Genomic DNA, 24,942 nt, shown 5'->3' on the forward strand with positions numbered 1-24,942 from the left:
TCATCCATAATAAACTTACACATTCCTATCATGGCTTGTTATTGATCTACCCAAGATTGGTTCACCATTCATAATAATCCTTCCTTTTCATCCCTTTCCATCCATAATAAATCAGATCCTATTTGTGGCTACGACAAATCCTACGTCTAGTGATGGGTGTGGAACTAAGAGAATCACATGTTTCGAGGAATACAGTTTCTTCCAGTTTTCTTCAATCTATCTGCACACAATCTGCAATAAAGTTTCATCTTCTCTGCAATAAAGTATCAGTTTCATGGATTTAGTCAGCTTCAGATGAGACACAACAACAACAATGGGCTTCAACAAATCAAATCTTTCAACAGACTTAGACAACATATGGTTCAGTGCTATCTATCCTTTCTGTGAAAGTAAACATTGTGACCACAATCAAATAAGACTTATACAAGTGACAAGAGACACTAAAATTGAGGACTACAGTGGATGTTGGTGTCGAGTCTTGGTTTTCTTTTGATTTTATCTTTCTGGTGACACGTCTTTTAGCTTTTCCAGGATGTCTTTGACTAGAGATTCTATCTCCAGGATGTCTTTGACTAGAAAGGCGAGGATGGGGTATCATCACCTATTTGTATTTGTTGTCTGTAGATTGTCTCTTAGTAATGCTATGACTTGTCTAAGGATATGAGGACACTGTGAGTCTAGTGTGAACTAGGGCATTCCTTGTTTGTGACTGTCTTATCTCCATGCAAACAGGTACAATGACTTTCTGGGTCGAACATATGCCTCGATTGTCATAACCTACTTGCCATAATAAAGTTCAATGATGATAACGCACAAGAAGATCTTTCACTTTCATATCTTCTGTCTTCCATCCCCCTCTCTTGATTGACTTCCATCGTCCTTCTCGAGTCCGCGTAGCCTGCTATCACATGACTGAGTATAATGACACACCCAAAAACATTTGCATTTCATGTAGTTGCACCTGCATTACCACATATAAGCATTTCATACATACATATAGATATCACAAGTGCATCACATCCTGCACACAACACCTGTTAGCACAATTTACATTTGCATTATCATATTCATCTACATTACATACATTCACATTTGCATCATGCATACACTATATGATTAGAATGATTGATTAGGGTTGATAATGAAGGAAGCATCTCCTTATATAGAAGACACTATATGAAATGGAGGGATAAGATTGAGAGGTGTAAAAGGAGGTCGGCTATGATTAGAGGGTAGGCATAGATGCGCCTGGGCGACACAGACGTGCCTTCTTGGCATAGCCGTGCCTACACAGCACAAACGCGGCCACATTCGGTATAGACGCATTTTTAATCATAGACGCGCCTAGCACAAACACAGACGTGCCTATCGAGCACATACGCGCTTGGGCATTTTTGACCTTTTTTTGGACCCTATTCTAAGCACATTTATTACACTATCTAGCATGCATTAATGACAACAATAAATGCAACAACGTACGAGGAGGTTTGGTGGTACTTACCGGCTCTCCTGCCTTTGCTGGCCTCTGGAATCAGCGAATGTGATCGAATCTGTGAACAAAGGCCATCGCTGCTGACTGCTGCTGCTCTATTCTCGCTCTGCACTCTGATCTCTTAGCTATGTGGATGACAATGAGGATGTATTTCCCTCGTGGTCTATCTTATAGACTGCCCTAGCCCTCGTTTCCCGCATCAGTCTTCATTATCTCGTGACTTTGTCACTTTATCCGGTCAATCCATTCTATCTTGTCTTTCTTATCGAGAGATTGTCTGCGATCTTTTCAGACATTTTCATCCAATCTCTCGAGGGGGCATATCATTCCCATCTTGGGGCAACTCTGTATCAGTTCATCTTTGAAACAACGCGACAAGCCGCATTGTCTCAAAGAGGGGCAAAATGTAGACACCCCAAATTGTCCAGTCTAATTAAATAAATATTTTAGTTATTTAATTATTTAAGCCTAATTCTTCTATTAATTAAATAAATCTTTATTTATTTAGTTAATTCATTTATCCTCTTCTAGCCTTATTTCTCATTTAAATAAATACATTTATTTATTTAAATTATCCTTTTCCTAAATTAAATAAATATCTTATTTATTTAATTGATCTCACTCCTTCTATTAATTAAATAAATCTTTATTTATTTAATTAATTCATTAACCTTTTCTACCCATGACACATGTCATTCATCTCTTAATTCATACACTAGCTACCCCTTTCATTATTTTATTATTTCTTTTACCTACCCTCTAATTATAGCCGACCTCCTTTTACACCTCTCAATCTTATCCCTTCATTTCATATAGTGTCTTCTATATAAGGAGATGCTTCCTTCATTATCAACCCTAATCAATCATTCTAATCATTTTTATGCACTTGACTACACTACGCTTTTGAGCATATGTGATCCTACTTGCAACCACATTCCGTTCTTTGTTGAGCTCTTGTGCACATAAAATCTGAGAGCAAATATATCAAGCAAGATCAATGGAGATAGGAGGAATGGAGATCCAAACCCTATTGGACATGTGATGGTATAATCTTTGTGATTTCATTTGATTTGCATTGTCTTAGGTAATCTTCATATGTTATGGTGGATCTTTGTTGTTGTTAGGCTAGGGTTTTGTGGTTGAATTCATTTAGCCTTTCAATATCGTTATTATTGTTATCCATTTTCACCATAAACAATAACTTAAATCTAAGTAGTTCAGGTTGGAGAGATTCGCAATTTGTGGAGGTATGCTTCCACTTATGTTGTTGGACAATATATCAAGCCAAGAGAGATTGGGAGAAAGATTGCCTATGGAGGGAGGCAAAACACCTGTAAACTGATTCTTTGACAAAAGTATCTCCTTTAGGTTAGAGCAATTTGTGAGAACAGTGAGAAATTCCAAGGGATTACTGCTCTCACTTACAAGGTGGTTGGAATATAAGCCAAGTTTTTCAAGCAGATACAAATTGGCTACTTCTTTGGGCACAATTCCACTCAGTTGATTGACTTGTAGAAAAAGCAATTCTAGTTTGGAACAATTTCCGATGGAATTTGGTATGCTTCCACTAAGCCTGTTACCCCATAGAATTAGGATTCTTAGATTGGTAAGTTTTTGACATAGCACTGATGGAATGTTTCCTGATAATAGGTTATCGTTTAAAGATAATAGTTTGAAGAAAGAACAGTTCCAGAGGGAAGGTGGTATTTCTCCTGTAAGTTGGTTTGCAGAAAGAGAGAGTGTTTAGGTAGGGAAGTTTGACCCCAAAATCTGATGGAATCTATCCTGATAATTTGTTGTCACTTAAACCTAAGAATTGAAGAGATGAACAGTTAGAGATGGATGGTGGTATCTCACCTGTAAGACTGTTAGTAGAGAAAGACAGTAATTGTAGATGGGTAAGTCTATCCCAAGAGAATGATGGAATTTGTCCTATAAATCTAAATACTGTAAAGAAGAGCAATTTGAGAAGGAGGGAGGTATTTCTCCTGTGAAGTAGTTTTTGTAAAGAAGAAGATATTCTAGAAGGACGACTTTTGTACCAAAAAGTGATGGAATGTGTCCTGATAACTTGTTTTGATACAAACTTAAATATAGAAGAGATGAACAGTTTGAAAGGGAAGGAGGTATCTCTTTGGTAAGTTGGTTTTGAGAAAGCAAGAGAGATTGCAAATGCATTAGCTGGCCCAATTCATGTGGAATGGCATCAGTTAGATTATTTGATGAAATTCCAAGGTAGACCAAAGAAGACATGTCCCCAGAGATTGAGGAATGATGCCTGACAATAGATTGAAATTCATATTCAATAAAGTTAACCGAGAGAGCATACCCAGTTCACTAGGTATTGAGCCTTGCAGTTTATTATTAGTCAAACTCAGGGAGACTATGGCTGAAAGGTTACCCAGAGTAGAGGAGATGGTGCCTGACAATCTATTAACGTGAAGGCTTAATACTTTCAACTTAGTGATCATACCGAGTTCCGTAGGAATTGAGTACTCTAGTCCATTAAATCCCAAATCCAGGCTAGTCAACTGAGTAAGCATACCGAGTTCCATGGGGATTGAACCTTCTAGTTCATTATTATTCAAAACTAAGGCAATCAAGTATGAGAGGTTGCCCAAAGAGGAAGGAATAGCACCTGTTATATTGTTCTCTCCTAAGTTAAGTACTAGTAAATTTGTGAGCAAACCTAACTCATGGGGAATGGGACCTTCTAACTGATTTTTATTCAAGGATAACTCCAGCAACCCAATAAGGGCACCAAGCTGCTGTGGAATGTGGCCATGCAGACTATTATTTGAGAGAATAAGCATGGAAAGAAAAGACAAATTCCCCATGAAAGGAGATATTGTACCCCTTAGTCCTATACCAGTCAGGTTGAGTTCAATAACTCTTTCAATGCTCAAACTGCATGTAACACCAGTCCAATTGCACAAGGAGATACTAGAATTCCAATTAGCTAATGCTTTAAAAGGATCATAAGTAATGGAGTACCTGAGTTGAAGCAGAGCTTCCTGATCTGTGCTACTGCTTGCTACAAGAGACTGAATCACTGGCATTAACAGCATACCCACAAACAGCATGGCGCATATTTTGCTATACATCTTGAAAGAACGCTCTCACAAAACAAAGGAAAATAACATACCCACTTTGATTATCTCCTACAGCCAAAAGGCATCAATGCACTAGCTTTTATAGCAGTCGTAGAAATCTAGGGAAGATTTTATTAGGAAATTTTAATTTCCACCGATTAAGCTATCACAAAGTACGTGCAGAAAGTTCCAATGCTGTCGATTCTCGGCAACTGAAAGGCAATTTCCATTAACAGACAAAATCGATGGTAAAGCAAATGATATAATCTGAAAAATTTATTTTTCCAAGCATATATATACTCTGAACGACCTGCACGATGTGAATGAAATGGAGAGCTGTTTTGTCTGTAAATGACTTTAGTTGAAGTAGCCTCGTATGTGTTAAAAGTTGAAAGGATCTGCCTCCCTTACCTGGCACACTGTGGCCCACGCTTATTATCTTACACTGATTGAAAAAAACATTGCTGTTGTCTCTTGGGAATCTCTGCCAAAGATATATTATTGACCATAAAAAAAGATAATTTTCTTTCATGCTGTCAATATGTATCAAGTAATTATCTTCTTTATTAAAAAATATTCTTCTGTAAAAAGTAATTTTCTTTCATGCTATCAATATGTATCAAGTAATTATCTTCTTTATTAGAAAAATTGAAGTTTGGAATTATTTTGTAAAATTTAAATTATTAGAAGTATTTTGTAATATGATTATAGATATATTTAATAACAATCACATATAAAATTGTGTGTCCTTTCATGTCATCCCTCAGCATACTATTTAAAAGAAAAGCTTTGACATTTTGGCTAAGTTTTAGAAAGGGAAAATGTTGAATTCGTTGAATCCCTGGAAGAAATTTCAGACGGTTCCACTTCCTCCTGGTCCACTTCCTTTGAGTAGTCCCCCAATGATTCCCATCATCACATTTTTGGCTTTGTCCCTAAGCAATTGCACACTAATTTAGGTACCTCGACTCAGTTTCGTGTTTCCCCTCCTAATTACACTAGTTATGTGGAGGTTTGTGCCAAGGGTAACATATTGTGCACGGCCTACAATTCACATAATAAGATAATTAAATGGTTGTTGTTCCAATTGAACACTTTGAAGGAAAAAATCAATAGGCTTGAGCCCATGATTGAGGTTGATGCCAAGGTTGGGGATTGGTTATTTTAGGTGAATGATAAGGTGGTGTGGACTACTGCTCAAGAGTTACCTAAGAGATGGATAAGTGGGATTCCCTTGAAGATAAAGAAAGTGCTTTAAAAGCTAAAGCAGTTTTGGAGGAGGAAAGTAACACCATGACAATGATTATCATTGATATCAAAAACAAATGAAACAAAATGATGAAAAAATGTGAATGATATCGTCACTTTAAGCAAGGAGATGATCAACAAGTTGGTGGTCTCGTTGCAGGTTGCGTAGAAGGAGCTAGAAAGGAAACATACTAAGCATAAAATCTTTGTGTTAAAAGAAGCTTCTGTTGGTTCCCAAGCCAGGTCTAATAAAAAAGGCACGCCACTAACTCTATGGATGCAACTCCCTCTAAGGAGATTAGGGGTTGTCTTTTCTAGAAGAGTTGTATATTCTCAATTAGGAGTGGAAGGCCATGAAAGATCCTAGTCTTCTAGGAAATCAATAATTGGTTTCTATGGTTCTTTTTGGTTGTTTCTTGGTCTCCATTTGTTTTTGTCTGGTTGTTGGTCTTTCCCGCTACAGCTAGTCCTTACTATTTGTTTGTCTCACTGCTCATGAGACCCCTTTCCCTGCTCGATAGTTACTATCAAAAAGGGTTCGGGCCCTTAATACTGATTTACTTAATTAGAACAATTATGTATATAATTGTATTAGTTCAGTATTAACTATAATGAAGATATAGTTTATTTATTAGATAGAAAGATATGAATATATAAGTAAAGGTTTATATTTAGAGGAATATCATAATATTAGAAAAGATGAAATTCATAATCAACTTTAAAGTGAAATCAAGTTATGTAAGAAGTATTAAACATGTTTTGGGAGTAATACTATTTGTGTTAGAAAAAGCTATGCAAACTACAACACAAATCCCTTAGCTTCGCTATAAATCATAGATGAAGAAACATAAATGATAGGTACAAAAATATAGAAACATGCCTCAAGAATAGTGGGAAGCATTCAATGGCATTGTCTAGTAATTGATTTATACAAGAAAAATGATAACAAAAAGAATTTTTCTATTAATCATTTATAACTGTTGGTCATCCATTTTGTACTATGATGGAGTTGAATTTTTCTCCTATGCCAAACGTTGGATAAAGATTATGAGAGTTGGCGTGAAATGTTTGCAGAAGGCCATTACTCTGTTCTGCACAGTGAAATAAGGGCCGAGAAAGGATTGAGAAAAGTGCTTCATATGTTGAAGCCGTTGAAATGTTTGTAGGCACTTATCTTAGGTTTGGTAAGATGCCCAGTACATATTTCACGCAGGAAAAGGATGATGAACTACTTGTTAGATTTTCATTTTTAGTAGGATCTATTAAAGTTGTATCGAGCCGCCATTCAATCCTGACAATATGTTTACTCAAAGGTTAAGGAAATTCATTTGTAAAAATCAATTTCAGAGCCACATCATAGTTTCCATTTTGTGTCACCAAGGGTTCTCAACCATTGCATTCAAGGGATATCAATCATTGACGTGGGGATTTCGTTAACTACCAATGATGATGCATTGATTTTCTACTGTCATAATATGTACATTTTGGACCATTATTCCTTCATTTCTGGGCACTATATATTGGTGTTGGTGTGACAAATTCATATTTTAAAAATTAGAATTTCATTCCTTCTATAAAAAATGTGATGCACTACATAATAATGTCACTTTTAAAGGAAGTGGTACTCCTAAGGGTAAGAGGAGTAAGAGGTCTATTATCAGTCCCCCTGTGACTAGTTCAGGGGCTGTGAAGCGTAATCTTCAAAGTAGTTTTGTGGAAGGGAAGTCTTCTCCGTCTAAAGGAAAGAGGGGAGCCTTGGTCTCCCCTCGAGAGCAATGAGAATTATATCTTGGAATGTAACAAAAGACACTTAATTAAGTCCTAGATGGACTTATTTAAGTGTGATATTTTCATGTTGCAAGAGACAAAATTGTCAAAGGAGTCTCCTGATTTGGTTTTTTCTTCTTGGAGAAAGTGGGAATTCCTCTCCTCTCCAGCTTGTGGTGCGTCAGGGGGTTTGGCATTGCTTTGGAATAATTATAACATTGAGGTTGAGTTAGTTGCTTCTACTGTAAACTGGATGTTGGCCTTAGTTAAAAGCAAGCTTTCAAAGGTTAAGTTTTCGCTTCTTAACATTTATGCTCCTTTTGGTATTCAAAGGTAGACTAAATTATGAGGAGATCTTAAGAGAATTTCCTCCCCTTTAAGGCATGGTCCCTTTATAATCTTTGGGGGGGATTTTAATGTTGTCACTGACTTGGGAGAAAAGAAAGGAGGTATTCTTCCTAATAAAAAAATTATGGAAGACTTTGGGATGTTCATTAAGGACATGGGTCTTTTTGATTGTTAGTTTCAGAATGGGATTTTCACATGGACAAATATGCAAAGAGATTTTTCTCAGATTGCGGAAAGGTTAGATTGGTTTTTGTTATCAGATGTTTGGATTAATTCAGAGTTCGAATTTTTTTCTTCTATTCTTCCAGTTTCGGGGTTAGATCATTTTCCAATTTCCCTATCAATTCTGGAAGATAAAGCTCCTTTTAAGTCACCCTTTAAATTTGAACCTATGTGGTTTAGAGATTCTTCTTTTTTGCCTTTGCTCAAAAAATGGTGGAGTTCTGCTCCTTATTGCTCTGGATCCCAAATGTTTCAGATTTCTAAGAAGTTAAGATTTTTGAAATTTAATATTAGAGAATGGAATATCTTGCATTTTAAGAACATCTTTCAGGAAAACCAGAGGATTCAAGATATGATTGAATGTCTTAATTCACATGTGATTCAACATGGTATGGTGCCTCTTGTTTTTTATGAACTAAAAATGCTAAAAGTAGAGCTTGAAGAAGTTTTGTCTAGAGAAGAAATCTATTGGAGACAAAAATCGAGGGAGATCTGGCTTTCAGATGGTGATAGAAATACAAAAAAAAATCACTCTTCAACATAAATTAAGAGAAGTAAAAATAGGATATCTTGTATTGAGTGTCCAAATGGCAGACTTTTAACAGAACAGGAGGATATTGCTTCAGAGGCAGTTAGGTTTTTTAAGTCATTATTGCCTTCGGAGCATGGAGATCTTCATAATAAAATTTCTTCTAATATTCCTTCTTTGGTATCTTCGGAAGATAATAAAATGTTAATGTCTCCTTTTTCTTTGGATGAAGTTAAGAATGTTGTTTTTTCAATGAACCCTAATAAGGCTCCAGAACTGGATGGCTTTACTCCTTTATTTTTTCAGAAATGTTGGGATTTTATGGGAAATGATGTCTTATTGGCCCTTCAGGAAGCTAGAAGGAATAGGTCTGTTTTGAAAGAGCTTAGTAATACAATGATTGCAATTATTCCTAAAAAAGAGGTTACCAAGACATTTGTCGATTTTTGCCCTATTACTTTATGTAATACTTTGTACAAGATTTTTACCAAGGCTATTTCTTTAAGGTTGGCTAAAATTTTACCTAAGATCATTTCTTTAGAACAAGGTGGTTTTGTTCTAGGAAGGGAGACGACAGAGGGAGTTATAGTGGCACATGAGGTTTTGCATTCTATTTCTACTCAGATAATCCCGACCATGATCCTCAAATTAGATATGATGAAAGCATATGATAGAGTAGAATGGGGGCCGTTGTGTTTTGTTCTACTTAAATTGGGTTTTTCCAAGGCATGGGTCAAATGGATTCGTGCTTGTATTTCTTTTGCAAGCAAGGTTCTCGGTTCTAATTAATGGCTCCCCTTGTGGTTTTTTTCCTCTTCTAGGGGTTTGAGGTAGGGGGATCCCTAGTCTTCTTTCTTGTTCATTCTTCTAGCTGAAACGTTCAGTAGGGCTATAAGAGTCGCTAAGTTGGGAGGGTTTTGGAATGGAATTAGGATTCAGAATGTTCCACAAAGCATTTCGCATTGCTTGTTTGCAGATGATACCTTGTTATTTGGGTAGGCCTCTTTGGGTGAGGCAAGAGTGATAAAGGGGATAATATAGAATTGTGCATCCTTTTCTGGTCAGAGAATCAATGTTGATAAGTCAAAGATTTTTTTCCTTCATGCTTCACAATTGGTTCAGGATAGATTGAAGATTTTTTGGGGATTTGCATCTGGAAATCTTCCTTGTTCTTATCTTGGTATACCTTTCTTCATTAAGCAGGATAGAGTTGAGTTTTGGGATACGATCATTTCAGTTATCTCTAGAAGGATCTTATCCTGGAATCATAGATGGTTATCTTTGGCTGGTAAGATTGTTCTTATTAAGTCTGTCCTAAGTGTTGTTCCTATTTATCTCATGTTTGTTTTGCAGTCTCCGAAAGTGTCTCTTGTTAGTTTGCAAGATACTCTGAGGTCCTTCCTTTCAAGTAATAATAAAGATGGTAAGAAGAAACTCCCTCTAATAGCATGGGATAAAGTTTGTTTGCCTAAAAACCTTGGGGGCACAGGCATTAGGAATCTGGAAAGTCATAATTTAGCCTTAGGTGCTAAGTTGGTTTGGAAATTGTATGAGAGACCATTCTCCTTCTGGGCACATAAGTTTGCTAAATATTTAAATAACGGACCAAGAGAATATGGTTTTCAAGTTTCTAATTTACCGTCTGGTTCAGCTATTTGGAATTTTCTATGTAAATGTAGATCAGTGATTTTGCCTCATCTCTCATGGATTATTCATAATGGTGGAAAAGTTAGGTTTTGGGAGGAAGTTTGGAATGGACATCCCTCTTGGTGAACTTGAGGGATTGGTCTCCTTTAATTTCCACTCTTTCTTCCCTTTAGGGTGTCTTTGTGGCTGATTATTTTGAAATTGAGTGTAGTGGGAATCTTAAGGTGACAAAATGGAAATCAATTGAGTTTTTAGATATTGATCAAAATGTGAAATTGGAATATGAAAAGATGTTGGCGGAGAGAGTAATAATTCTTTCTGATGCTGACGATGAGCTTATCTGGACAAGGAATATCTCTGGTAAGTACACAGTTAAGGATGGCTATAATTCTCTCTTGGTTGCTAAAGATTTATCTACTTGGCCATACAAGCTGTTTTGGCATATGGCTTGCCTTCCAAAGGCTGGTGCTTTTTCTTGGTTAGCAGTGCAGGACAGGGTCCTTACAGGAATGAGGTTGGACAGGTTGGGTATTAGTGCAGTATTTTCTTGTGTCTTTTGTAATAAAAATTTAGAATCCTCTGCACACTTGTTTCTTCATTGTAATTTTTCCTATGCTTGCTGGCAATGGTTGTTTGAAAAGCTTAATCTTTCCTTTGTTATTGGTAAGGATCTCCTTTCCCACTTTAGAGCCTGGCCTCTCCTGTTTGCCTCATCTTTCTGTGCATATCTTTAGATTATTTCTCCATCTATTGTGATTTGGAATATTTAGTTAGAATGTAATAATAGGATTTTTAAACAAACAAGTTCTTCCTTGTCTAAGGTTTTATTGAGGATTGAATCTTCCATCTCTGAAGTTTCTTTGTCTTTTATCTATAAGAATTTGGAAACCCTTACCTTTTTTTCTCAATAAGATGGTACGGTAACCCGAGTTTGGAGAGTGTTATCAGTCTTACCTTCTCATGGATCTATTTTAAATAAGACTAATGCTAAAAGTAAGAGAAATTTTGCTTGCTAGAAACCTCCTCCGCATGGGCACTTTAAATTGAATTTTGATGGTGCTTCTCATGGGAACCCTGGCCTAGCAGGGGCAGGTATGGTAATTTATGATCATAAGGTAAGATTTATTCAGGCTCGTTGTCATGCGATTGGTTTCAAGTCTAACAATTGTGCAGAATTCTTTGCTTTGTCCTTTGGTTTGGATATGGCTATATCTTTGGGAATTAAGGACTTGATAATTGAGGGTGATTCTATGGTTATTATTCAAAGTGTCATGAAAAAGAAGTCAAATTGTTAGCAATTACAATATATACTTGATCATATTTTGCAAAAATTAGAATTTTTTGATTCCTTCTTGATTTCCCACTGTTATAGGGAAGTGAATAAGATTGCAGATTTCTTTGCTAATTTAGCCATTGACAGTGATGCTAATATGTGGGAGGTAAGTGTGGATGAGATCCCTTCCTCAGTTTTAGAATTTTTGAAGTAAAGAAGGGCATAGTTGTTGTCATCATCTACCTCCTTATTTTGGTGTGGCTTTTCTTTGGTGTGGGCTCCGTTATGCTAGATCACAATGTTTATTTTGATAGGGTGTCTGTTTATGGTTTCATTTCTGCTATGTGGTATCATTCTAACTAGTGGTTGGAGAATTGTGTTTCATAGACAGGGGTGGTTTAGACTTGTGTTTTTTGGTAGCAATGGATATGCATCCTTCAGTGATCATACTTTAATCTTCCTTCTATATGCTTCTATTGGTGGCTTCCCTTATATCTAATGAGGCTTATGTAATTGGGATGGGTTTTTTGATGTGCTATGCCAATGGGCATTTGGTATTGGGTAGAATAGGTTTGTGTTACTTAAGCAATACTAAAGGGTTTTCTTACTGGTTCTTTCCCTTCAGTGCTTTTTGAACCAGACACTGTAAAAAAAAAACTTTTAAAATTTAATATAGTTCAGTGGTTCTATCCACTTTTATCAAAAAAAGCAAAAAATGTCACTTTTAAAAAATGTTGATTACTATAAATATTAAGTTATGAAATGTTGGGTAAATATATGGACAATTCATTTCTATTTATTTATTTTTAAATATATTTAGAATCTTTCTTAATGGTTTAGTTGTTATAATTGTTAGAAAGTGAAGATCTGGTGCAAAATGTCGATTTCAAATAAAAAACCTATAAAATAATGAATTCAAATGTAATTTCATTAACACATCTAAAAGACACACAAATCTATATAAGAAACATATTTCAAATTTTAGAATGTCAAAAACTATATTTCATTGACTAAAAGCATTATTAACTTGTAACATGCACTAAATGAAATCACACACAGAAAAACATGTAATAATATGTATATCTATCTATGAAACCCTAATACAACTATATTTAGTTAAACATTCTTCAACATATAAGAACATGCAACCCATATGAAACAACATAAAATCAAAATGCAACTACACACTGTGAGCCACATTCTACCATATTCCAAAAAAAATGAAAAATAAACAAAAAAAACAAAAACAAACAAACAAACAAACCCAAGAATTATACATGCAACCATAAGGGTTATGAAACTAGTGTTATCTCATGTAAATTGGAGGTTAACATCACTAAAATTATAGGGTTATGAAACTAGTGTTATCTCATGTAAATTGGAGGTTAACATCACTAAAATTATTTGTGATTGCATTCTAAAGAATGTTCTTGTACATGGATGACATGTTATTTATTTTTTATAGAAAGGTGATGATTATGGGGTTCAAAAATTAAAACTTATAGAAAAATTGATTTGAAGGATGTGGGGATTAAAAATATATTCTTGGTATCTAGATATAAATGTAGTTTAGGTAGATAGAATTTTTTGCTTAGTTCAAAGTATGTTACTATCATTCTGTAGATGTTTAGTATGCATGCTAATAAATGTGCAAATAGTTTTTTCCTTGTAGGCACTAGGATTTCGTTAATATATCTAGATAAAATTGACTCACAATTTTAAAGATATTTTAACGTTCCACATGCTAGTGTTTTGTATAGCTTTGTGTATGTTGTGGTTTGTGCTATTCGTGATATTCCAAAAGTAGTTAGAGTTTTTCACAAGTTTGTGTATAACCTTATTAAGGAATGTTGGACTTATGTTAAGAGGAATTTTATATGATTGCGAGGGTTTTTTTACTATTTTTTATATTAGGGTATTTATGATGTGGATAGTTCATTGAAAATACATGGCCCTATGGATGTAAATTAGGCAAGTGATTTAGATAGTTGGGGGTCTAGTAGTGGGTATCTATTTCATGAGTTTGGTAGTAGAATTAGCTAGATGAGTAAGAGACATCACATGGTTACTTTTTCCATCATTTGACTAGAGTACATGGATACTACACATACCTTTGAAGAGATGTCATGGTTATAAAACTTGTGCGATCATGCATATCGATTGTAATGTTGTCAAAATTAGTTTTGACTATTAGAATTCAGTTTATTTGCTTAGGAATAGAATATATACTATATCATAATATTAATGCTATGTTTGATATCACTTTTATGAGAGATGGTAATAGATGATAAGTGTTGTGAAAATAGGTGTTGTACACCTTGCATAATAATGTTGTAATTGTAATATTTGTTTATTATGTGATTTTCAATGGACATGCAATGTAATAATTAATTATTTAATATTACACATGGACATGTAACATGTAGAGATTCCTTGCCAATATTCTTGGGAGCACTTGGTGAGTTGTATTGTAGCGTTGGGAATATTATATTGTATTTATTTAATATTGGGCACAAATATTTAAAAAGAGAAAAATTAGTACCCAATATTAAATGTGGGGTCAAGGGGTAGGTAAGTACATAGTTTTGTGGCACATGGTTTTACTTTACCACTACTTGTATTTGCATGAGCTTTTGTGGATATAAGCAATCACATGTTTAGTGGTTTAGGTTGGCTGGTGGTTTTGTGATGTCATTATATTGAGTCCTTTGGAGGTTTGCATTTGTGAACCATGGCATGGGATGCGTGGATTCATGCTTAGACACATAGGAATGCATTGGAGGGCTTGATGATTCAGAGGTACTCATTGTAACTCTATGTTGCTTAATGGATGAATAATAAAATGGGGTATAATTGATTTTGGAGGCTAGGTTTTTCCCTCATGAGGGTTTTTCCAAGATATATCTTGTGTTATCTTGTGGCATGTCTATTTTGATCTTTGCATTATGGTGGGAGTGTATCCAGATAAGTCATGAGGTGAAACCTTTAGGGAGTACATATTTTTATTAGATATTTATGATTCTATAGTTGATTATTAGATGTGGTACTCCTCGATACAGGTTTACAAGTATTTTTTCAAAGTTGGGCTTTGATGGTGACAGGTACATGGGTTGTTCTCGATTTGAGGACATGACTTGGAGTTTCATGTGGTCGATAGTTGAGTGCAAGTACATCATTGGTTATGATTATGGTGTCATGGGTATGTAGGTACATGTTTTGCATTGACACGACATAGTCATGTTTGTTATGATTTGGTGGTGATTTGGTTTGATTTTAGGAGGTTGTTGATTATCTCCTTTGATTCTTATTTGGTTCCTTGACTATGGTAATTGGTTGTGGACATGTTTGGTAAATCAGATTGGATGTTGATTTGGTGTTTGAGTCATATGATCTACAAGATTATTCTTTTTGATATCTCAGTTTTTAGTTTACTAATGTGATGATGAGTTTGCATGTTCAATGATTAGATCTTTGAGTTATGCAAGTTGTGGATTAGCTACCCATTCACTTGCAGTGGAATGACTCGGATGTGGGTTGTCTATATCCATGTGATTGATTCATTGTGGTGCATAATTGTTAGTTGGCCTTGTCTGTGATCATTTGTACATTTGTATGTTATCTTTGGGATGAGAGGATGGATGATGTTTATAGTACTTGGTTAGTTGGATTTGGGACTTGTAGCATGTGGTTTATCACGATGTCATGATAACTTGGTTATTCATTAGTTACACTTTTAGTGGGAGCTTTTGATAGTGACGTATTGGTAGTATAGGATTGATTCATGATTGGTGGTTTGTTGGTGGTTGTATGTATCTCCTTGGCTTGGAGTTCATGGTTACACTTGATATTGAATTTTTAGTTGTATGTGTGTAGACCTGGATGATCTTCATGTAGGAGATGGTTATCGCAATGCCATGTGTGACTCGGTATCACAGTTCAATGGGAATTGTTGGCATTGATGTGTATTCACCATTGGATGGTGGATTATCTTCTTAGTGTGTAGATGTTGGAGGAGCTCTTGATATTGTTGCTTTAGAGGGTCTTTCACATTTGCAAGTGCACTAATAAGAGATGGTTATTTTCATGTTGATTAGAGATCGTTACAGGTGATATTTGGTTTAGAGTATGTTATTATGTCATAGTTTACTCTTGATTACTATTTTATTGTTTGGCGTGATACATTTCTTCTTGAGACCATGTTATGTTTAGTTGGAGTATGTGATCTTCATGATATTTGAGGATGTTGACATCTTGAGGGCTCAAGGAGTCCTTGGTTAAGGTGTGGTTTATGCTTTCATTTGACATGTTATGCTTGCTTGATAGGATGGTTGTTGATATGTCATGGTACACTCTTGATATGCATTTAGAGTTATGGCATGTTACAGTTATTTGATATGTTCATATGGAGCATGATATCTCTATGGATCATGTTATTTCTTTTCTTTCCATATACGTTTTTGATGATGAGCTTTCTTTGGTATAGGTGGAAGATGTTGGCCATACCCAAGTCCTATTTTGTCTTATGCAAATTGTGAATGAGGTTATATGGATGCTATGATGCCTTCTTGGCACTTGCCAATAAGTCCTTTTCTTTTGTATCCCATTTGTTGCATGATCTAGAACCCATTTCCATACTATTTTGTTGGTATGGCCACTTCTATGGTAGCAGCTTTGATTTCTTCTTCATCCTTGTATAGCTAGCTAAGGATGTCTTTATTTTCTGATTCTTCAGCTATAGTGCCCATTTGGATAAATTTACCATCAAACTTGGTGATGGGTTGTGTTTCCTGATGTCTTGATGTGGAAGGTTGTCCATAAGATCTTGGTGAAGTTGGCAATTTAGATAGACACAAGGGTTCAAAAGAGTACTCCCCCATGCCTTGGTCCTTTATTTTCATCTTTTGCTTGAAGTTCGTAGATAGAGACTTGAGTTATTCTTGATGGTTGGATGTTGAGGAAGCTTGGGCCTCCCTGTTTTGTGGAACCAGGCTATCTTGAGCTGCCCGATAGCATTGTAGTACTGAAAAGGGTTGGTATCTGCAGATATTAAAATTTCATGTTTATTATAGGGGAATTTGATATATTGATGGTACGTGGAAGGCACCACTTCCATTTCATGGATCCATGGATGACCCAATAGTATATTGTATGTCAAGTCTATGTCCAAGACCTAGCACATGGTGTCTCTTTGTATGCCACCTACCTGAATGGGTAGTATTACAATTCATTTGGATGATCTCTCTTCATCATCAAAAGCTTTGATAGTGATTTTCTTTTTGGGATCAATAACTTTCTCAAAGAAGCCCAATGCACGGATAAGCTTTAGAGTACATATATTGAGACCAGCTCCTTCATCTATTAATACTCTTTTTACCCAATGTTTATAGAATAATACCTCGATATGTAGTGGAGTGTTATGCGGATGATTCAAAGAGACATCATCATGTTCAAAAAAAGATATGTTATGTGGCACCATCATATGGGCTACCATGGCTTGGAATGGACCAGTATCCAAATCATTTGGAACGGTTGTTTCGACAAGAGCTTTCTCCAAGATATCCTTGTGTTTTGTTGAATTATTGAGCAACTCAAGTATAGATATCTGAGCGGGTGTTCTGTGTAGTTCATCGACCAAGTTATATTGAGTCTTGGGGAGAGTTGTTGATGTTGATGTGTTCCCCTTCAAGACATATTTCTGCACTCTTGTTGTCACATTTATCAATGCATGTTCTTGTTTGTCTTTGATTTTTATGACACTCACTTAATTTTCATATGCCGATATGTGATTGATGGTGTTTTTGTATATGTCATTGATACGAGCTCCTTTGGTGTTGTTTGATGTTGATGCTCCCCATTGTCGTAATTGGGAAGAGGATTTTTGAAAGCTTCATGGTCACCATTGGTTTTTGTTGGCATTAAGGATGAATTGGTTGTGTGTTGTATTGATGTTTTGTCATTGATGTCAACACTAGCTATTATGATTGGTTATCGACAGATAGGTTTTGGTTACCGGTAGAAGATCTAATGTTACCAACAGAAGAGACTATCTATTGGACACTTCTGACATGTTTAGATCAGTGAAGTATGTTTGATTCCAGGTGTTATATGCTCCATGAGCATATTTTGGTTAGTTGGTATTGGCTTGGTAATCGGATGCTATCATACATTCTGGTAAACCCTTATTGGCATTGGTTTAAGGCTTTACCGACAGAGATTTCACTAGGGAATCTTGACAAGATGCATAAGTGGTGTTGGTGTGGCTTCTAGATGGATTTCGGGATGCTGAAGATGTTCTTTGATCGTGCTTCAACTGCTTGAAGACATTGTTTTGGCGTGGTGGACCCTGAATAGGTCTGATGCCTATCTAGGTTATGGACCTGTATCCTGCTAACGTGTACTCTACATGTTATCAGGATGTTTCAGGAGGATTTATGGATTTTTTATTATTGTTTTGGTCTTAAGCTGACATGGCATATCATTGTAATATGAAATTATGTAATGATCTTATTGTAATATCTTTTAGGTGGCTGACCTAATTAGTTTAGGTCTTAGGGTTTGTATAAATAAGAGGTAGAAAGTCTTTGTAAAGTATCATGGTTATTAAAAGGGTCATGGTCAAGGAATGTAATGTGTGAATATTGTAATATCATTCAGACAGAGGAGTTGGTCGATCATTAGTAACCGAATTAGATTCAAAAGAGGATTTAGTCATTCGGCCTTGAGATTAATCGGGACTGTAATCAGACATGGTAGATGCTATTTTTGGCAGTTCACTCTATTGGATTGTTGTCCATTTATCTTGAGATGGTTGTAGCCTCTCTGTATTCAGTGAGACTCTTTTGTAATGAGCAGTATGCTCTAGGCAGTGTGCCTTCATGCATGTGCAGGACCCTCATTGTATCACATACTTTGTGCAGAAGTATGATCTGACTGTGGGTAGGCTTCCCACCATGGTTTTTCCCTTTCAGGGTTTTCCACGTACAAATCATGGTATTATGTGGTATGGCTGCTTAGCATTGATTATCTGGTTAATTGTTAAGTTGTATTGTTAAATATCAATAGTAACACTCAGGTAGAGGCAAAAAAGCCTTGTTGGATTTTGTCTAGTGAACAATTCAAAAGCCTATTACCAGCTTTGCTTTCCCCAAAATAAAACTCTAATGGCGAAATCCTTCATCAAATTTTAAGGCTATAGTAAATTCAAATAGAATAGTTATAAGATGATGTCTTTAATGTTGTCCTATGCCTACAAGAGACAAGAAGGATGCTTTTCAAATTTGATTATTATGTGTGTATTGTTTGACAAACAAAATGTCTATATTCTTCGATTAAGATATTATACGTTAAATTTTTTTTCTTCAAATTCATTACAATAAAAATCTTTATTATTATTTATAAATGTTATATACATTCAAATCACTTTTAAAGAGTAATGAATGAATAAATCAAAGGCTGCCTCCTGTAGAAAGTTTTAAAATTGAGCTAACTAAAAATTAGACTTTCATAAAAATGTAAACCATCAAATTTGGATAAAAAATTAGTCCTCTGGTACTCTTTCTTGATGGCCTCTTTTCATCTGCTCTCAGTTCCTTTTCTTCTCACTTATAACAGTGTCAAATTTCCAAACCCTACAAACTAGAAGCATAATTCCTAAAATGGTAGGTAGGCTTCAGGCAGTATCACTGTTCATTGTACAACTACAGATATATTTAGAGAAAGACCCCAAAAAAATTAGTGAATTATCTTAATACATTGCATACTTCTTGAATCTATGTTGAGATCTCTCGGTATGTGTCCAGCATATCATTTCAAAATTTGCAATATAGTTTAACAGTCTTTTGGGAGAGCCTTAACTAGGATGGTAGCATGTTTTTTTTTTTGGTTTTTGGTGAAATGGTCAGGTCAACTTTCTATAAGTGGTATTAGAGAGGGGTCACAGATTTGAATCCTTTGCGAAGAAATTCTTGGAATGTGTTCTGTATATCTCCTCAGAATTCATGACATGGTTTAATAATCTCTTATGAGATCCTTAACTTAACTGGGATGGTAGCTGTTTCTTCAACAGATCAGCTCAATTCCCTATAGAATCAGCAAAAACTTCTGCAAAAGATGAAATAAGATAAAATGTTCTTTATATCTTGTTTTTCTTTTTTCTTAATTGTTTAAAAGATAGATTGTGTGAATATTGTTTGAATGGTTGTTCAGTTTTAAACTCAAATTCTCAAATAAATCTATGTGCAAATATTTATATAATTGTTCTTAAGATTATTGTCTACATGGTATTTTAGAATGAAATGCAATTTTCACAATCTCAACCAAAACTCTAGATAGACGTTTTAATTTAGAGTTCCGTAAGCATAAACACCCATTTTATTAATGAGAACTAGTGCTACAAAAATAGAACTTCAAAAGACTGTAACGCTAGAACTTCAAAAGACTATAACGCTTTAAAAAAGAATTCAAAGGAAATTAAAGATTCCATAGCAAAAATTTGACGAATAAAGCCCCTTCGTGCGTAAGAAGATTCGCAAGACGACGATTTGTTCCATCGTCATTATTGACCGTGAATAGTTGATTTTGAAAGTAAGTTGATTCGTTTTATATAATGAAATGCCTTCGTCAAATATTTCTGGCTGTCGGCAATTTTCTACTATGGAGCACTGACGCTCAGCCGCAATATCTTGAGGATATAGGTGTTTGGTTGACAAAATCATTAATATTATATTATATTTAGACTGTTTTGCAAGTTGCCTTTTAGCGTTACAAGAAATTTATTTATTAATGCAAATTGCTTATTATTATTGCTATTTGTTTTTATCGTTGAGCTCGTCTGTTACTGTAAATTGCCTGCTAGAGCACCAAAGTCTAAAGTTGAAGGCCGAAATCTGTTATTACATTTTGACTTCTATTGTTATTGCAATCTGCTTCTTATAATTGACTTGGGCCCAAAAGCAAATTGCCTGGTAGAGAGCATATGAGCCTACATTTGAATATCGCCGTCCTTGGAATTTTCTGATCCTACCCGGTGACAACTTGGTGGAAACTAAAATTTTAAAATAAAATCTTCACTTGATTTCTATGATGGCTATAAAATGTATTGCATTGATAAACTTGGCTGTAAGAAAGATTGTAAGACGGTCATATTTTCATTTGCTTTATGAAACTGTTCTTCGAAGAAATGAAGTTTTTGTTGCAGAATAGTAAGATGGGTACCATGATGTTTGTGGGTATGTTGTTATTGCCAGTGATTCATTCTCTTGCAGCCGGCAGCATTACAGATCAGGATGCTCTACTCCAATTCAGGTATTCCATTACTTATGATCCTTTTGATGCATTAGCTAATTGGAATACTAGTATCTCCTTGTGCAATTGGACTGGTGTTACATGCAGCTTGAGGAATGTAAGAGTTATTGAACTCAACCTCACTGGTATGAGTTTAAGGGGTACAATATCTCCTTTCATGGGGAATTTGTCTTTTCTTGGGCTACTTATTCTCTCTAATAATAGTCTGCATGGCCACATTCCACAACAATTTAGTAGTCTTATTGGGTTGCAGGATTTGTCCTTGCAGAACAATCAGTTAGAAGGTTCTATTCCCCATGAGTTAGGCTTACTCACAAGTTTACAGGTTCTTAGGTTAGGAGAGAACAATGTAACAGGTGCTATTCCTATCTCTTTTGGCAACCTCTCAGCCTTGACTAGCCTAGATTTGGGTACTAATGAACTAGAAGGTTCAATTCCTGTGGAACTTGGTATGCTCACTCAGCTGAACTCATTGAATCTGAACTTTAGTAGAGTGTCAAGCACCATTCCCTCTACTTTGGGTAACCTCTCAGCCTTAATGTACTTGAGTTTGAGTGAAAATAAACTAAACTTCAAGGCTCAATACCTAGTGAACTGGGTATGCTCTCTCAGTTACTTTTGTTGAATATGAATCTCAATCTATTGTCAGGCACCATTCCTCGTTCTCTGGGGAACCTCTCTTCTTTGGTCTACCTTGAGTGTTTTTCAAATAATCTCACTGGTGCCATTCCAGATGAACTGGGCCAACTAATCCATATGCAGGAACTGTATCTTTCTATGAACCAGCTTACAGGAGAGATACCTCCTTCCCTATCGAACTGTTCTTCTCTTCTGCATTTGGTTTTCAATCAAAACAAGTTATCAGGACACATTCCATCATTTCTTGGTACAAAACTTGCTCATCTAGAAAATATTCTTCTTTTCACAAACAGCTTCACAGGAGAAATACCTCCCTCCCTCTCAAATTGTTCTGCATTACAGTTTCTATCTTTAGAGGACAATAAATTGTCAGGACACATTCCATCTTTTTTGGGAGATCAACTCATTGATCTACAATATCTTACTCTTTTTACAAACAATCCTACGGGTGAAATACCGCCATCCATCTCTAACTGTTCCTCTCTTCAGATGTTGGGTTTACATGAGAACAAACTATCAGGACATATTCCATCAGATTTTGGGGTCAAAATCCCCTATCTAAATACACTCTCTTTCTTCAAACCAACTTACAGGAGAAATACCTCCTTCTCTCTCCAACTGTTCTTTTCTTCAAAATATAACTTTATATGATAACCAATTATCAGGACACATTCCATCAGTGCTTTGTGAGAAACTTGATAGTCTAAGGGATCTAAATTTATGGGGAAATAGGCTTAGTGGAAACATACCAAAATCCATTGGAAATTGTTCCAAACTAGAGTTGCTTTATCTACAAGTCAATCAGCTGACTGGAATAGTGCGCAAAGAGGTAGGCAACTTATATCTGCTAAACAAACTTAGCTTATATTCCAATAACCTTGTTAGTGAGAGCACTAAGCCCTTTGCATTTCTCACCGCTCTTACAAATTGCTCTAGCCTACAGGAGATACTTTTGTCCCATAATCAGTTTACCGGTGCTTTGCCTCCCTCCATAGGCAACCTTTCTCCCAATCTCTCTTGGCTTGAGATTTCATTCAACAGCATAAATGGAAACATACCTCCACAGATTACAAATCTCTCCAACCTGAATTTCTTAGCTTTAAGTGCTAATATGCTAAAAGGGTTCATTCCGTCGGGATTTAGAGCCTTTCAAAATTTGGAACGACTATATTTGGGAAGTAACAGATTAGAAGGAACTGCAAAGACTTGGACTCTTGTCTCTTAGTCAAAACAAGTTATCCGGAAGAATTCCTGAATCTCTTGGCAGCCTTGAAGCTCTTAGAAGACTTTTTCTTCGTGACAACAAATTATCAGGGGAGATACCTGTGAGTTTAAGGGGATGAAGGAATTTAGAGCTGCTAGACCTGTCTTCCAATGAACTGGGGGGCACTATACCTGGCGAAGTTCTTACCAGTCTTAAAAATCTTCAATTCTATTTAAATCTCTCATGGAATGAATTAGAAGGGTCCTTGCCCCCCGAGATTGGAAATATTGCAATGGTTCAATCTATAGATATTTCAGGCAATAAATTGAATGGTGGCATTCCAGAGGCACTGGGAAGTTGCACAGGGTTGATATCTTTGAATTTAGCAAACAATGCCTTACAAGGTACAATCACAGAGGCACTGAGCTATTTGGTGTATCTCATGGACCTGGATCTTTCCTCCAATGCTTTATCTGGTCAGATTCCAAAATCCCTGAAGAAACTTAAATTTCTTCGCTATCTGAATTTATCTTTCAACAGACTCACTGGAGAAGTTCCAGAAGGAGGGGTTTCTGCTAATGCCACTGCTGTTGTTTCACTCATTGGGAATGCTGGCCTTTGTGGACCGCGGATATTCTTGTTACCTGAATGCCCAAATAAGAAAAGTCATTCACACAAAGAAACAGTGATAGTGGCAGTTTCTAGTGCCAGTGCTTTTGTGGTATTCTGTTTAGTTTTAGGTCTCTTGTGGAGATACATCTCACCACCAGATGATCTCCCAAGGGATATCATGCAGAAGTTGGAGCACATCAAAATTTCTTACGAAGAACTTTTTAGTGCAACTGGTGGATTTAGTGAGAGCAAGTTGGTTGGAGTGGGCAGCTTTGGATCAGTCTACAGGGAAGATGTGAAAGATGGTAGAGTATATGCAGTGAAGGTTCTTAATTTGAACGATGAAGAAGCTCATAAGAGTTTTGATGCTGAATGCAAGGTGTTAAGAAAGGTTCGACACCGCAATCTCACCAGGATCATAACTTCCTGTTACATCCCTGGCTTCAAAGCTTTAATTTTTGAATTTATGCCAAATGGAAGCTTAGAGAAGCATTTGTATCCCGAACAAGATGACTGCAAATTGGGGTTGAAAAGACGACTGGACATTGCCATTGACATAGCAAATGTCATGGAATATCTGCATTACAATTCTTCTGTCCAAGTAGTCCACTGTGATTTAAAACCCTAGAATGTTCTTTTGGACAATGACCTGACAGGGCATGTAACAGATTTTGGAATTGCCAGGTTAACTTCAGGTACACAATCTGTGGGTTCTCTAACTTCAACACTTTCCATCAAAGGGTCAGTGGGTTACATTGCCCCAGGTATGCCTCCAGATTTCTCATCGTCAATTGGGTAAATTTTCTATATGAATTTCTAGAACCACGTGATCTCACTGTTGAATGTCATGAATGCAGAGTATGGGCTAGGAGGCAGAGTAACTACAGGAGGAGATGTCTACAGTTACGGCATTTTGTTGTTGGAAATGCTCACAAGGAAGAGACCAACAGATGACCTGTTTGTAGGAGGTCTTAACCTACACCAGTGGGTAAACTCGGCCTTTCCTAACAGCCTGGTAGATATACTTGACAGAAGCTTAGTGCGGGATATTCTTGGCATGGAAGAGGGCATGGAAGAAATATAAGATCTGTACAAGCGGTGTTACACTTCCTTATTTGGTATTGGTTTGGCTTGCTCAAAAGTTTCGGCAGAAGAAAGGCACACCATGAAAGATGTTGTAAGAGTGTTGGAGAGTATGAGGGAAAGTTTGACCGGAAGTGATGGAATTTCAGTCAAAATATGGCCAACCATATCTGATTTGGTGAGCACTCCTCCTCAACGAGCAGCAAGAGATGACATAAATTATTACCAGTGGTTCAATCTCTTGCAGCAAGCAGCATCACAGATCAGGATGCCCTGCTCCATTTCAGTTACTCCATTACTTATGATCCTTTTCAAGCATTAGCTAATTGGAATTCTAGTATCTCCTTCTGCAATTGGGCTGGTGTTACATGTAATTTGAGTAATGAAAGAGTTATTGAACTCAACCTAACTGGTATGGGATTAAGGGGTACAATATCTCCTTTCATGGGGAATTTGTCTTTTCTTTCTATGCATATTCTCCCA

The 24,942-nt window shown here is 36.1% G+C and overlaps 2 protein-coding genes across 2 annotated transcripts; both read left to right on the plus strand.

The window, feature by feature from the left end:
* The first annotated feature begins 20,745 nt into the window (after positions 1 to 20,745).
* LOC131075968 (putative receptor-like protein kinase At3g47110) lies at positions 20,746 to 22,785 on the plus strand. The gene is made up of 2 exons (XM_058012973.2): positions 20,746 to 21,414; positions 22,528 to 22,785. The coding sequence occupies exons 1-2, from the start codon at positions 20,776 to 20,778 to the stop codon at positions 22,783 to 22,785; spliced, it is 897 nt and encodes a 298-aa protein (XP_057868956.2). The 5' UTR covers positions 20,746 to 20,775.
* A 271-nt stretch (positions 22,786 to 23,056) lies between these two features.
* On the plus strand, positions 23,057 to 24,460 carry LOC131076917 (receptor kinase-like protein Xa21). The gene is made up of 3 exons (XM_059212757.1): positions 23,057 to 23,987; positions 24,033 to 24,140; positions 24,234 to 24,460. The coding sequence occupies exons 1-3, from the start codon at positions 23,057 to 23,059 to the stop codon at positions 24,458 to 24,460; spliced, it is 1,266 nt and encodes a 421-aa protein (XP_059068740.1).
* Positions 24,461 to 24,942: the final 482 nt, after the last annotated feature.

The sequence above is a fragment of the Cryptomeria japonica genome, chromosome 10, assembly GCF_030272615.1.
Source record: "Cryptomeria japonica chromosome 10, Sugi_1.0, whole genome shotgun sequence".
NCBI lineage: Eukaryota > Viridiplantae > Streptophyta > Pinopsida > Cupressales > Cupressaceae > Cryptomeria > Cryptomeria japonica.